The sequence below is a fragment of the Triticum aestivum genome, chromosome 4B (genome assembly GCF_018294505.1).
Source record: "Triticum aestivum cultivar Chinese Spring chromosome 4B, IWGSC CS RefSeq v2.1, whole genome shotgun sequence".
NCBI classification, from domain to species: domain Eukaryota; kingdom Viridiplantae; phylum Streptophyta; class Magnoliopsida; order Poales; family Poaceae; genus Triticum; species Triticum aestivum.
The window spans coordinates 474,235,920-474,249,924 of NC_057804.1; the positions used below are offsets into that span (position 1 = coordinate 474,235,920).

General features: G+C 44.1%; 1 protein-coding gene across 1 annotated transcript; it reads right to left on the reverse strand.

Moving 5' to 3' along the window:
* Nucleotides 1-8,055: 8,055 nt before the first annotated feature.
* On the reverse strand, nucleotides 8,056-9,590 carry LOC123092789 (uncharacterized). The gene is made up of 3 exons (XM_044514617.1): nucleotides 9,200-9,590; nucleotides 8,653-9,094; nucleotides 8,056-8,565 (listed from the first exon to the last, which is right to left on the reverse strand). The coding sequence occupies exons 1-3, from the start codon at nucleotides 9,240-9,242 to the stop codon at nucleotides 8,550-8,552; spliced, it is 501 nt and encodes a 166-aa protein (XP_044370552.1). The 5' UTR covers nucleotides 9,243-9,590; the 3' UTR covers nucleotides 8,056-8,549.
* Nucleotides 9,591-14,005: the final 4,415 nt, after the last annotated feature.

Here is a 14,005-nt window from a genome sequence, read left to right on the forward strand (position 1 = left end):
TAAGGGTTTTTGGATGCACAAGTAGTATCTCTACTTGGTGCGGAATTTTTGGCTAGCAAAGATAGGGGGCAAGCACCACATGTTGAAGGATCTATGACAATATAACTTCTATGTGATATGAAGAAACATAAACCATTACGTTGTCTTCCTTGTCCAACGTCAACAATTTTGGCATATAATATTTTGATGGGGGCTCACAATCATAAAAGATTTCCAAGATAGTGCATTTTCATGTGAAATTTCTCTTCCTTATACTAATTATTCGTGAATTGCTTGCATGACCAATATTGTGATTGTCAGGCTTCAAAAGCTTTCACTTTCTAAACCCAATGTGAAGCCACTACTAGGCATGATATGAACATGTAATTTCAACTTCATGATATTCAATTCATTCAACAATTTCCTCATAGGATATAAGTGAAGCACAAGAGCAAATGACAAGCTACTCCAGAAAGATAAAAGTGAAGATCAAGCGATTAGTTATGTAAACGGGTAGCTATTTGAGGACTCTCTTTTATTTAAAACTTTCAGATCTAAATAATTTATTAAAACAGCAAGCAAAAAACAAAATAAAATGGCATTCTAAGAATAGCACACATCATGTGAAGAAGCAAAAACTTAGGTTCAACCGATACTAACCGATAATTGTTGAAGAAGAAAGGTGGGATGCATACTGGGGCATCCCCAAGCTTAGCTGATTGAGACTTATTGAAATATAAATTTGGGATGCCTTGGGCATCCCCAAGCTTGAGATTTTGTGTCTCCTTAATTCCTGTCATATCACAGTTTCCCTAAATCTCAAAAACTTCATCCACACAAAACTCAACACAAACTCGTGAGATAAGTTAGTATAAACCAAGGCAAAAACCTTATCATTCTCTACTATAGCAAACCAAAAAAAATATTATTCAACATTGCATACTAATTGCCTCTGCATATTTAATACTCCTATCCTCAAACAGAATCATTAAACAAGCAAACATATGCAAACATAACAACAATCTGCCAAAACAGTATAGTCTATAAAGAATGCAAGAGTATCAATACTCCTTAAACTCCAAAGATTATGACAATCTACCACCCTTTAGAAAATTTATCAGATCTTAGTTGCAAAAAGTTTCAACATTTTATCACATTCTGACTTTTCTAGGGAATTTTTGCAACAGCGGTAAACTTTCTGTTTTCAAATCATTTTGGTCAAGCTAGACTTTGCAAAAGCATTTGACACTATTGGCCATGATCCTATGATCAACATCATGTGGCATATGGGTTTCTCCTACAAGTGGCTAGACTGGATTCGTTGTATCTTTTCGTCTGGACGTTCTTCAGTTCTGCTAAATGGCGTACCGGGCCGCCAATTCCATTGTAAGAGTGGGGTACACCAGGGTGATCCCCTTTCCCCCCTCCTCTTTGTCATTGCGGCTGATCTGCTTCAAGCCGTCATCAACAATGCGTTTAGGCAGGGGAGGATCGAGCTACCTTTTCCTTGCCTGGGTCAATCTGAATACCCTGTCATCCAGTATGCCAACGATACCATCCTGGCCCTCCCCGCATGCCCACGTCAAGCTAAAATTATCAAGCAAATTCTCTCGGATTATGCACTGTCCATTGGTCTTAAGATCAACTTCAACAAGTCCACCCTCATCCCTATAAACCTGGATGATACTTCGATTGTGGAGCTCGCTGCCATCTTTGGCTGTTCGGTTGGCGCCATGCCTTTTACGTATCTTGGACTTCCCATGGGTACCTCAAAACCTACGGTGCAAGACCTCATGCCTCTTGTTTGCAGTGCTGAACGACGCCTCACTGCCACGATCTCCATGATGTCGTATGGGGGGAAGATTTCATGGCTTAATGCGATCGTAACATCCCTGCTTATTTATGCCATGTGCACGCTAAAGTTACACCCACAAATAGTTGAGATGTTGGATAAGATCCGTCGCCGCTGCCTTTGAAATAAGAAGACCGAACAGGGGATAAATGCAACTCGCTTCCCGCCTGGAACTTGGTCTGCAGGCCCAAGAAAAATGGACGCCTTGGAGTTATTAATCTGAAACTTCAAAACGAAACTTTGCTCATGAAATTCGTCCACAAATTCTACAACAAGAAATATGTCCCTTGGGTGCACCTGCTTTGGGACACATACTACGCAGGAAAAATTCCACACGACGTGGACGCAGTGGGCTTGTTCTGGTGGCATGACATGCTTAAACTTGTACCTAAATACCGTGGTATTTTGTGCGTACAAGTGGTCGACGGAACAACTGCTCTCATATGGAAAGATCTATGGCTTGACAACACCTTGGAGACCTCATACCCTCGGGCCTTTTCCTTTGCCTTGCATGAAGACGCGTCCATCAAGGATTTCTTGGAGAGCACGTCACTGCATGGCCTTTTCCACCTGCCGCTCTCTCCTGAGGCATTGTTGGAAGTCCGTGGTTTGCAAAACCTAACCACACACATGCGCCCATCCACGACTACAACTGACGTGTGGCACTATACCTGGGGGCAAACAGAGTTTAAAGCTGCTGATTATTACAAATTCTGCTTTAGACTGACGCCGAGACACCCAACCTTTGGGCTGCTGTGGAGATCTAAAAGCACCATGAAAATCAAAGTTTTTGGATGGCTGCTACTTCTCGATCGCTTGAACACAAGGAACATGCTGAAGCATCGTCACTACAACATTGGTGAGGTTTTTGACTGCCTTCTCTGTGGACAAGAAATTGAAGAAACGATGGACCATATGATCTTCACCTGCCCGTACAGTAAAACTTGCTGGGAGAAGATCGACATTACATGGCCGGAGTTTGACTCCAGGCTTGATCTGATCGCACAAATAAATGAGTCTGGACGTCGACATCTCTTCATGGAAATTTTCCTCACAGCAGCTTGGAGTTTATGGAAGGAACACAATAACAAACACTTCAGAGGGGTCCATCCTAGCACTGATTCCTGGTTGACACGTTTCAAGAGTGATTTTGGCCTCCTCCAATACAGGGTGAAGGAGGCGCAAAGGTCCTTTGTAACTAATTTTTGTGACTCACTAGCCTAAACTACCTCCTTGATCTTTGTATAGTGGACACTTATTCTGGTGCTCATCTATAACTCCACTTCCCCATGTACTCTTCTCTGTAACACACATGTACCTAGTTACAAAGGAAGAAATATATACAACCAGTAGGAACCTCTCCTACTGTCTTTTCAAAAAAAAACAAGTATACTTGCAAAATAAGCGTAGCAAAGGCTATCATTGCCACTTCTACTGAAATAAAAGATGCAAAACATTATTCTAAATAACAGCAAGCATATCCTAACAAAATAAATTGACACTCCAAGCAAAAATCATATCATGTGATGAATGAAAACATAGCTCCAAGTGAGGTTACCGATAATGTTGGAGACAAAAGAGGGGATGCCTTCCGGGGCATACCCAAGCTTAGTTGCTTGGATATTACTTGAATATTACCTTGGGGGTGCCTTGGGCATCCCCAAGCTTATGGTCTTGTCACTCGTTATTCTCCTCATATTGACATCTCACCCAAAACTTGAAAACTTCAATCACCCAAAACTTAACGGAACCTTGTGAGGTAGGTTAGTATGATAAAGAGCAAACCATTTAACTTTTGGTACTGCCAAAGAAAAGTTCATAATCTTTTTCACACAATTCCTACTGTATCATATCATTTCCACAATTTATATTGAGCAATATAAGCCATAGAAACAAGGAAACAAGCAAACTATGCATTGAAAACAGAATCTGTTAAAAACAGAACTATCTGTAGTAATCTGTACGCAAACAATACTTCTGCTACCCCAAAAATTATGAAACAATTATGACCAAGTGAGAAATTTGTATATTAATTTTCTGCAAAAATAATCAACTCAAAATCACTCTTCTGTTAAAAATGAGAGTTATTTTTGTGAGTGCAAAAGTTTCTGTTTTTCGGCAAGATCAAATCAACTATCACCCAACATGATCCCAAAGGCTTTACTTGGAACTTTATTGAAACAAAAAGAATAAAACATGATTACTATAGTAGCATAATCGTGTGAACCCACAAAAACAGTAGTTAAAAGTGTTGATTGTCTCCCAACAAGCACTTTTCTTTAATGCCTTTTAGCTAGGCATGATGAGTTCAATGATGCTCGCATAAAAGATAAGAATTGAAACATAAAGACAGCATCATGAAGCATATGACTAGCACATTTAAGTCTAAACCACTTCCTATGCATAGGGATTTTGTGAGCAAATAACTTTTGGGAGCAAGAATCAACTAGCATAGGAAGGCAAAACAAGTGCAACTTCAAAACTTTCAACACATAAAGAGGAAACTTGATATTGTTGCAACACCTACAAGCATATGTTCCTCTCTCATAGTAATTTTCAGTAGCATCATGAATGAATTCTACAATATAGCCATCACATAAAGCATTCTTTTCATGATCCACAAGCATAGAAATGTTACTACTCTCCACATAAGCAAATTTATTCTCATGAATAGTAGTGGGAGTAAACTCAACAAAATAACTATTATGGGATTGAAAATTAAAATAATGATGACAAGTTTCATGGTTATCATTATTCTTTATAGCATACATGTCATCACCATAATCATCATATATAGCAACTTTGTTCTCATAATAAATTGGAACCTCCTCCAAAATAGTGGAATCATCACTAAATAAAGTCATGACCTCTCCAAATCCACTTTCATCAATATAATCATCATAAATATGAGGCATGCTACCATTATAACAAAACTTGCACATCAAAACTTGTGGGACTAAAAATATCATCTTCATCAAACATAGCATCCCCAAGCTTATCACTTTTCATATTGTTAGCATCATGGATATTCAAAGAGTTCATACCAACAATATTGCAATCATGTTCATCATCCAAATATTTTGTGCCAAACATTTTATTGACTTCTTCTTCTAACAATTGAGCACAATTTTCCGATCCATCATTTTTAAGAAGGATATTATAAAGATGATCAATAATATGATGCAACCTCAACTCCATTTTTTTGTAGTTTTCATTTATAAACCAAACTAGTGATAAAGCAAGAAACTAAAAGATTCGATTGCAAGATCTAAAGATATACCTTCAAGCACTCACCTCCCCGGCAATGGCGCCAGAAAAGAGCTTCGTTGACGGGATGTGAGTTCCGCTTACCTAGCCTCCCTAGCAACGGCTCTAGAAAAGAGCTCAATATCTACTATGCAACTTTATTCTTGTAGACTCGTGTTGGGCCTCCAAGCATAGAGTTTTGTATGACAATAGCAATTTTCCCTCAAGTGGATGACCTAAGGTTTATCAATCCGTGGGAGGTGTAGGATGAACATAGTCTCTCTCAAGCAACCCTGCAATCAAATACAAGAAATCTCTTGTGTCCCCAACACACCCAATACAATGGCAAATTGTATAGGTGCACTAGTTTGGTGAAGAGATGGTGATAGAAGTGTAGTATGGATAGTAGATATGAGTTTTTGTAGTGCGAACAATAAAAACAGCAAGGTAGTAAATAGCAAAACGGAGCACAAACGGTATTGCAATGATGGAAAATGAGGCCTAGGGTGCATACTTTCACTAGTGCAATCTCTCAACAATACTAACATTGTTGGATCATATGATTATCCCTCAAAGTGCAATAAAGAATCACTCCTGAGTTCCTATCAGAGGAGAACAAAAATAGAAATTGTTTGTAGGGTACGAAACCACCTCAAAGTTATTCTTTTCAATCAATCTATCCTAGAGTTCGTACTAAAATAATGGCAAGCTATTTTTTCGATCGATCTAATCAAGAGTTCATACTAAAATAACACCATATGATACATATCAATCAGCTCTATGTCACCTAGATACCCCAATGTCACCGCGAGTACCCGTGAGTTAATTATACGATATGTATCAAACAATTTCAGATTCATAATACTCAATCCACACAAAGAACTACAAGGAGACCCCAAAGTTCCTATCGGAGAAAAGATAATAAAAACATGCATCAACCCCTGTGCATAGATTATGCCAAAGTCATCTCAGGAATCCGCAAGTTGAATGCCATAACATATATCAAGTCAATCAAAATAATACCCCATTGTCACCACGGGTATTCATATGCAAGACATATATCATGTGTTCTCATATCTGAACATTCAATCCGACAAGACAAAACTTCAAAGGGTAACGACTCAATTCATCACAACAAGTGTAGAGAGGGGAGAAACATCATATGATCCATCTATGTTAACAAAGCCCATGATACATCAAGATCGTGACATCTCAAGATCGCGCGCGAGAGAGAGATTAACACATAGCTACCGGTACAAACCCTCAACCCCGAGGGTGGACTACTCCCTTCTCATCGTGGTGGCCGCCAGGATGATGAAGATGTCCATCGGAGATGATTCACCCTCCGGCAGGGTGCCAGAACAGGGTCCCGATTGGTTTTTGGTGGCTACAGAGGCTTGCGGCAGCGGAACTTCCGATCTAGGGTTATTTCTAATGGTTTCTCTATTTAAAGGAATTTTTGGCGCCGGTCTCACGTCCAGATGGGCCTATAGGTTAGCACGATACACCAGGGGCACGGGCAAGGGCCCAGGCATGCCCCTGTGGGTTGTGCCCTCTTCTGGCTCTTCTGGCCCTCCCACGAAGCTTCGGGGGTCTCTTTTGTTCCAAAAAAATCGTCAAAAAGTTTCAGCTCATTTGGAGAACTTATATTTCTGCACAAAAAAACAACACCCCGGTAGTTCTGCCGTAAACAGCGTCAGTCCGAGTTAGTTCCATGCAAATCATACCAAAACCATATAACATTATTGTAAACATGGCATGAATACTTCATAAATTATATATACGTTGAAGACGTATCACATCTCACACGGTTGGTGATAATAAACTGTGTGCGATCTACTTGATTTTTCGTCTTGATTTAAATTACACAATGGCGTCACAGCTGCAAAGGATGGTGTTTTAATTGCTAGAACTTCTATCTACAGTGAACATGCAACTATAGGGGTGTCGTCAAAAAATTGGAATTATTCACAGTTCGTTTGGACATTTTTATATAGTAACTTGTTTTTCTAGGCATTTCAGGTGTACAACTCAAAATTAAACTACATGCACATGCTCCGGTTCACAAATGGGTTGTGAAATGATATTTATGTCCATGGGTTGATGCTTACGTCCCATTCAAGAAATGGGGATGAATTTCAAACACCATGGCACCGTAGCTCTCCGGCAATCGACGTGGGTACTTCATCCGACTGAAAACCACACTACATCGGACGAAAAACCGCACTGCATCAGAAGTGTTAGAGAATTGCATGGTTTATTTTATTCAAACATAATTTTTTTAAGGACGAGAAAGTAGAGTGCACTTCACATCGGGTGTAAATAAACCACAACACTATGAAGAAGTGAACCGCATTACCTTTTTCGCTTTTGTAACAATTTTTTTACACTTATGGGATGAATAACATCATACGGCCGACCGCACTGCTTCAGAATGAAAACCACACTGCATCGGATGGGCAAGCGAGCTGCATAATTTCTTTTGTCGGACGAGTTTTTGTTGTTTTTTAATTTTTTTATGAACAAGAGTGGACCGCACTACATCGGGTGTAAATGAACCACAACACTATCAAGAAGTGAACCGCATTACTTTTTTTCGCTTCCGTAACAATTTTTCTAGCACTTACAAGATTAACAGCATCAGACGACCAACCGCACTTCTTCAGTTGGAAAACCACACTGCATCAAATGGTCAAGTAAACCGCATTAGACTTGTTGGGAAGTTATTCTTTTTCTTTTTTCCATCGTGTGTTCTGCATTGCAAAGATGAGAGTAGTTATCTGCATACGTTCTACACAGCACGAACAAGACTAGTGCACTGCACGAACAATACTAGTGCACTATAGGGGGCGGCACATATGCACTGCACGTATAATGCAAAAATGCTGAAAACACACATTGGAGGGCAAAACCCTTCAACATAAGGGGATGCATCCCACAAATCCAGGGGACATCTGAGCTGAAATTTATACTGGTGGTGCAACGAGGAACTGAAATTTTACATAGGCACTTCTCAATTACAAAGTATAAACTGCCATCGACAGTGCAATGAACGTCTCCAGCATGACATGCAAACTGCACAACACAACAAAAAACCACCATTTTTCTACTAAAAATAGCAGTAGAAAAGAACAGGCCCTCTGTCCTCGACCGCCACCACCTAAAAGGACAAAACAAACGAAAAAGCAAACTGCTCGCCCGTGCTGTTGCAACCGGTAGAGGCTTGCCGGTGAACTGCATGTGCACACCCCAGCCGTACAAAATAGCCCTTTTTTTAATACAATAGACCTCAAAATGAAAAGCATAAAAGCAATCGGGTCCATGGACTTGTGCACAGCAGAGAGAACAGAGCCGGAGCCATCATCGGGGGCTGCACATCAACCGAATTTTTTGCATTGCACATAGAGAAGAAGAGAGCTGCAGAAATGCCAAGACAGAGCTGCAGGAAGTGTTCGGGGCCACCAAAGGATTTCTATGTGAGCTGCATCCTGGATCATAGCAAAAAACACGCCTCAAAATGAACTGCACGATTTGCAATCGGGCCCCTAACAGAGCTGCATCGCAAGAGAGTTCACCTCAGGAGGGGATCAGGGGGTCGTCGGAGGGCGTGAGAGAGCACCACCATCGACGAAGCCGCTGGCCTCGGTGGCGCCGCTCGCTGGCCAAATCGGCGGCGGAAGAGGGAGAGAGTCGCCTGCGAGGGTGAGAAGTCGTGGCCGCAGATGCAGTACCACCGATGGTGGCCGTAGGTGGTGGGGATGGGATCCGATCGCGCGGGGGCACGAGGCTGCGTCCGCCGCCGGCAGCAACCACTCGAGGCGCCGCACCCATCGATTGTGTCCTGCGAGCGCCAGAGAAAGGTGGAGGAGGGTGCGGGACATGGAGCCGTCGGAGCCCCTCGCGGGGGAAGAGGCGAGCTCCAGGCCCTGGTCGCACTGGCCTCGGCGTCCCCGCGGATGGGCACGGCCACAGTGGTGGCGCTTCTCCACTGCGGCGGCGGAGGTTGCGTGACTGAGGCTGCGCATAATTGACAGCTCGGTCATTTTGTATCCGGGATTCGGCAGCTGAGGCTGCGCAGGGGGGGGGGGGGGGGGGGGGGGGGGGGGGGGGGTCCGCCATTACCGGGGGTGGCATGGGAGAAAGAGGGGGAGGGTGGCGGCGTCATAGAAGATGATGTATGGGGTTGGGGAAGATGCGTCGTCGGGGGGCAGTGGTCGGAGAAAGGTAGAGGGGTGGGGACGCCGGCAGTCGGAGGGGGCTGGGGCACGCCGTCCGGATCGGAAGGTGGGAGGTTGGAGGTGGGCACGGGATGCGGGAGCGGGAGGGAAGGTGTGCGGGAGTGGCCGGCGAAGGTGGGGAGGTTGGGCGGAGCACCAACGATGGCAGTTGGCCGGCCTGAGGGAGCGGCGGTGGGTTGGTGGATCGGGGGCTGGTGCGTGGGAGGAAGAAGGTGGATCGGGGGCTGGGGCGTGGGAGGAAGAAGGTGGAGGGGATCGGGGGAGGAGTAGGGGGAGGTGGGGTGGGTTTCTTTTTTTTGCGTGCGGTTCGGTTTGCGTGGGTTAGTCAGGGTGTTAGCAGAATAAGGAGGTGGTGTTATCAGAATAACGTCTTAAGGGGTGTTATCATAATAGACCCACCCTATATATATGTATATATAGGGAAAAGCAAACTTATGAAGCTTCTCTGTAGGGGTTCCAATCACAGACGCTCGTCTGTGTTGGGATCTGCACCCTCATCTTTCCCTCTTTGCATTTTCCAGCTTTTAGGTGGTCGATGGATAATTCCTCTTATAGCCGAAGGTGGACCACTCGGCCTGCGTCTACTCTAGTAGTGCGCAGTAGTAGTCTGCTGGTTTGGCAGCCACGGGCATGTGATTGCAGCCACATTCGGAGCCTGTCAAAAGGTTTTGGGCATCTGCTGCATGCCCTTTTTCTCTCTTTTGGACTCATGCATGAGCAACGGACACGGTCAAAAGCGAGACAATGCCCCTTGCCGCACTTTCTTTCTTGCTTGTCTTGGTCTAGCACGGCCTCTCTCTTTCCTCTCTCCCACTCTGTCCTCTCCACCTCATCTCAAGCCCGTATAGTGCATGTTCGGTCAAAGCTACAGCCACGTCAAACGGTCAAAGAGTACCTTAATACTCACCCCCTTCCTGTCTTCTCACATACGCCATCACCCGAGCACCACAACCACTACTCACTCTTCTCATCTACATTCATAATTTATTTTTACTCTCCCTCTTCCCCAGCACCACCACCGTCCTCTACGACCCGCACGACATCGCAGCTCAGCCATCCAAGCCAGAAGCCCAAGCAGGTGCATCCCGTGTGCATCTGGATGACGGGAGGAGGAACATGGGATGGAAGAGGAGGACGCCATGGATCTCGGACCCATGACTGCCATTGTGCGGCTGCAATCTCAACGAGAGGAGGACCATGAGGAAGTGGATGGTGCTCGTGGGTCTCATCCTGAGCCGAGGTTTTTTTATCTATACAACCCTTGTTTGCTCCCTTGATGTTTTAGTTGACGAAGGACGACAAGCAACAGCGACCAGATGAGCAGGAGCCGCATCAGCTACACAAGGAAAATCTCAACTCCCACGGCCTGCTGCATCTTAATGGTTTTTTAGATTACCTAGCAATCACTTTGCTCGGCTGTATTTTTCACGATCCGGTTGATTTAGTTTGGACTGAATCTAACTCTCTTCAGCGCTAAAGTGTAATGCTGATGCATTCTCTGAAATGTTCTACTTGGTGTTTCCTAATTGAAACTGAAGAAATTTCTGGACCTCTTTTGTTGTGCATGTAATTTTTTGTTGTGGTCAAAATGGTTGATGGTGATTACATTACACACAGGGATTGCTTATTTGTTGTAAGTGTCTTAGAGGGTTTTCCTAATTGAAGGTGCATAATGGCGCCTACAAATTAACTGCTTGCCTGGCCGGTTTCTTGTTTTTTTAGACAATGGCCGGTTCCTTGTTAGATCTGCTTGACAGCACAAACCGTGTATGTAGCCCATATCTCTCTGCATTTGGAGCAGCTCGGCCAACCTAATACCAACATCTATGCATATTTTCTCAAAGATGCTGGCTACCATTTCTTCAGATCACCATGATCTGAAAAATTGGGCTAGTTGTATGATGCAACTTCAGCTTCAGGTTAATGTACATAGCAAGGAAAGCTAGCTCTGGGGATTAGCTTGAGAGTGTACTTCAAAATGGAAACTCAAGTCATCGCCAAAAAAGTAGCAAATGTAGTTCGGACCAAAGCACCAGAAAGCCAGTAAATCAGAGAAACACTAATCAGAAACTACCGTCCGCTACCAGGAAATGCAAGCACTGTGGCCAAGCTGGGCACTGCGTGAGTACCTGTCTAGAATACGATGAGTACCTGTCAGGCCCAACAAATGACGGTCAACTCTCATGTACTTTGGCGTTTCACACTACCGCAAAACGTACCAAGTGTTTTTCTTCATTTTTCTTATGTGTTTTTTACCATTCCAACTCCGAATAGTACAATTTTTATCTATAATAAGCAAAAACGATGGCACATGTATTATTATTCTCCATATACCAATTGACTACGACATTTATGATTTCCCCCATTCTCAAAATATTTTTTCCCGCTGATTTATATTTATTCAGTGCCGGTATTATTTTTCATTTTGAGTTGGGGTATAATTCTCCGGATTTTCCTTTTTCGACCCACATATGTGCAGCATCACCAACAAAATCCACACGAGCACTTATTTTCGCTAGCTATGATAACCTCTTTTTGGCGTCGTAGCGTGGCCATATGATATGATGGGTGCAGCATGCATAGAGGTATCGAGCAGAATGTCATTCCTTCTGCTCATCACGGCTTTTTTTTACTCGATACCTCACGCACTTGGTACCTAGACATCTCACGCAAACTTTGTGATTTGTCTTCGTCTTACCACAAATTTGCTTAATTATGTTTATATAAGGCCGCCAAGAGATACCACACCCACACCGCTACGCATTTCAATATAGGATTTAATAAGATCATATATAAACCGGACCGAGTAGTTTTTCTTCTTCTTTGAGACGACCCGACTTTCAAATATAAATGGTGTCCCATCTCCCAGACCTGATATGCGACCACCCTTACCAGAATGAACCTCTATCACCGTACCAGCTATGTCAATCTCGTCGCTGAAGCACGCACCTCATCTTCATCCCTTTTGGTGAGCTGTCTCAACAGATTGGAGCATTGTTGACCACTAGTAACTTGGGGATCGGCTCGCAATCGTCGAATGGCGCCGGCTGGTTATGACACCCAAGAAGTCCTGCAGATATTTTGACAGGTTTTTTTTCGCCTCGTCCCACTACGCCATGGCCAAGAAGCAGATCTGAAAGTAGCTCTGTCGAGATAGATTGCCTAAGCTCATCGCAGACTCCTCGAGGTAACAACAGACACCAGCCGCCAAGTTGGACGGGTGCTCCCCGTGCATGCTCTCATCGGCGGCTACGGGGGTTTTGTTGCAGCTCTGTGCGCCACGGCGGTCCCTGTCTTCATCGATCATGCGATAGGGTGGCTAGCGGCGGCCAGGCACCGCCGGCCACACCGTTGAACGCCGTCGGCCGTGACACCCACAAGTACTTAAAAAGTTCGACGGTCTCAAGATATAATATACCTTGAGTCAACAACAAAACACAAGATTTTCTGTAAGTAGTAAAAGTGCAATGAGCAACCACACCGTCTAACATGTACAATAAGTAAAGAGCCAATGCAATTGAGTTATGATGCTTTAAGTGGTGATTAAGATAAAAGAGCATAGAAATAGATGAAAAAATAATAAAAAAGTAAAGAGCCAACTATACACATACATTACAATACTACTAAAAGGGAAGACAGAATAACGCAAGTCGGATTCATGAAGTGGAAAGGCAAAAAAACAATATGCGGGAATTATAGATACAATGTTACAGCACCACGCGATGGTAGTACCCCTACGGGAAGCGATACGGTCGCAAGAACAACGGCACAGCTACACATAATGAGGCCACCCCGGGTCCGTGAAACGGAAGATGAAGTTCTGCATGGAGAGGATGGACACGCCGACGGCTGCTCTCGGATGTCGGCGAACTCGGCGAGGATGGCTTCCTTCCGTGCGCCTGGGTCGATGCAGGGCGCGGTAATGACTAGTGCGGTGACTCGAAGGCGATTCTCCTCGTCCGACCATGGCCTATGTCAGTGTGTGCTAATGCAGTGGGGCATAACGGACGGTTGTTTCGTTTGGGTCGGAGGTAAACGACATATGGAGCACACGTTCTCCGTCGATGGGGTGTGTTGTGTTGGCTTCTAGCACTCCAACGTTTTTCACCCAAGGCTGATGTGTGCTTTGGCAGCTCCCCACCGATAACTACTAGTACTAGTACTAGTACTTGGTTAAAGTAAATGCGTAACAGAGCCTGCTGCGCGCTACAGTCCGACAGAGTGCAAGACCCGTGTTTATAAACTACTAAAGCCGTGAAATCTGGGCACGCTGTCAGATGCGTCGGCGTATGAACAGAACCTGCAGGGGCAATACGCACCAGACAGACTCGAAGTAGGTACTGCGCGCTTAACAATGACACACGGATGCGATTCTGAACTTGACCATTCGTGGTTTAAGACATGTTGACCAAGAATCAGGACGTATCATACGTGGCCAGAGGAGATCCCGTGTCGTGCGTTTTGTTTACCAGTAAACGGTGCGTCAATGATGGAGTAATTCAATGAGCAGATGTACATATAGATGTGGATAAGCAAAATCAACGTCAGCGCAATTAACTCACGCCCATTAACTAACAACGTCATCTATAGATGCCAAGTACCGTTGGTGACAACCACATATCACTTAGAGCATCTACAGCCAGGCGGCTCAACCTGTCCTCCGCCGCTCTTTGACAATGGCGAAGTTAGA

Bases quoted from the DNA above. Each gene is read 5' to 3' on its own strand.
- LOC123092789 (XM_044514617.1), bottom strand. From the start codon at position 9,242: ATGACGCCGCCACCCTCCCCCTCTTTCTCCCATGCCACCCCCG. The intron at 9,095-9,199 runs GTAATGGCGGAC...AATTATGCGCAG, and splicing joins TTTCTCCCATGCCACCCCCG to CCTCAGTCACGCAACCTCCG.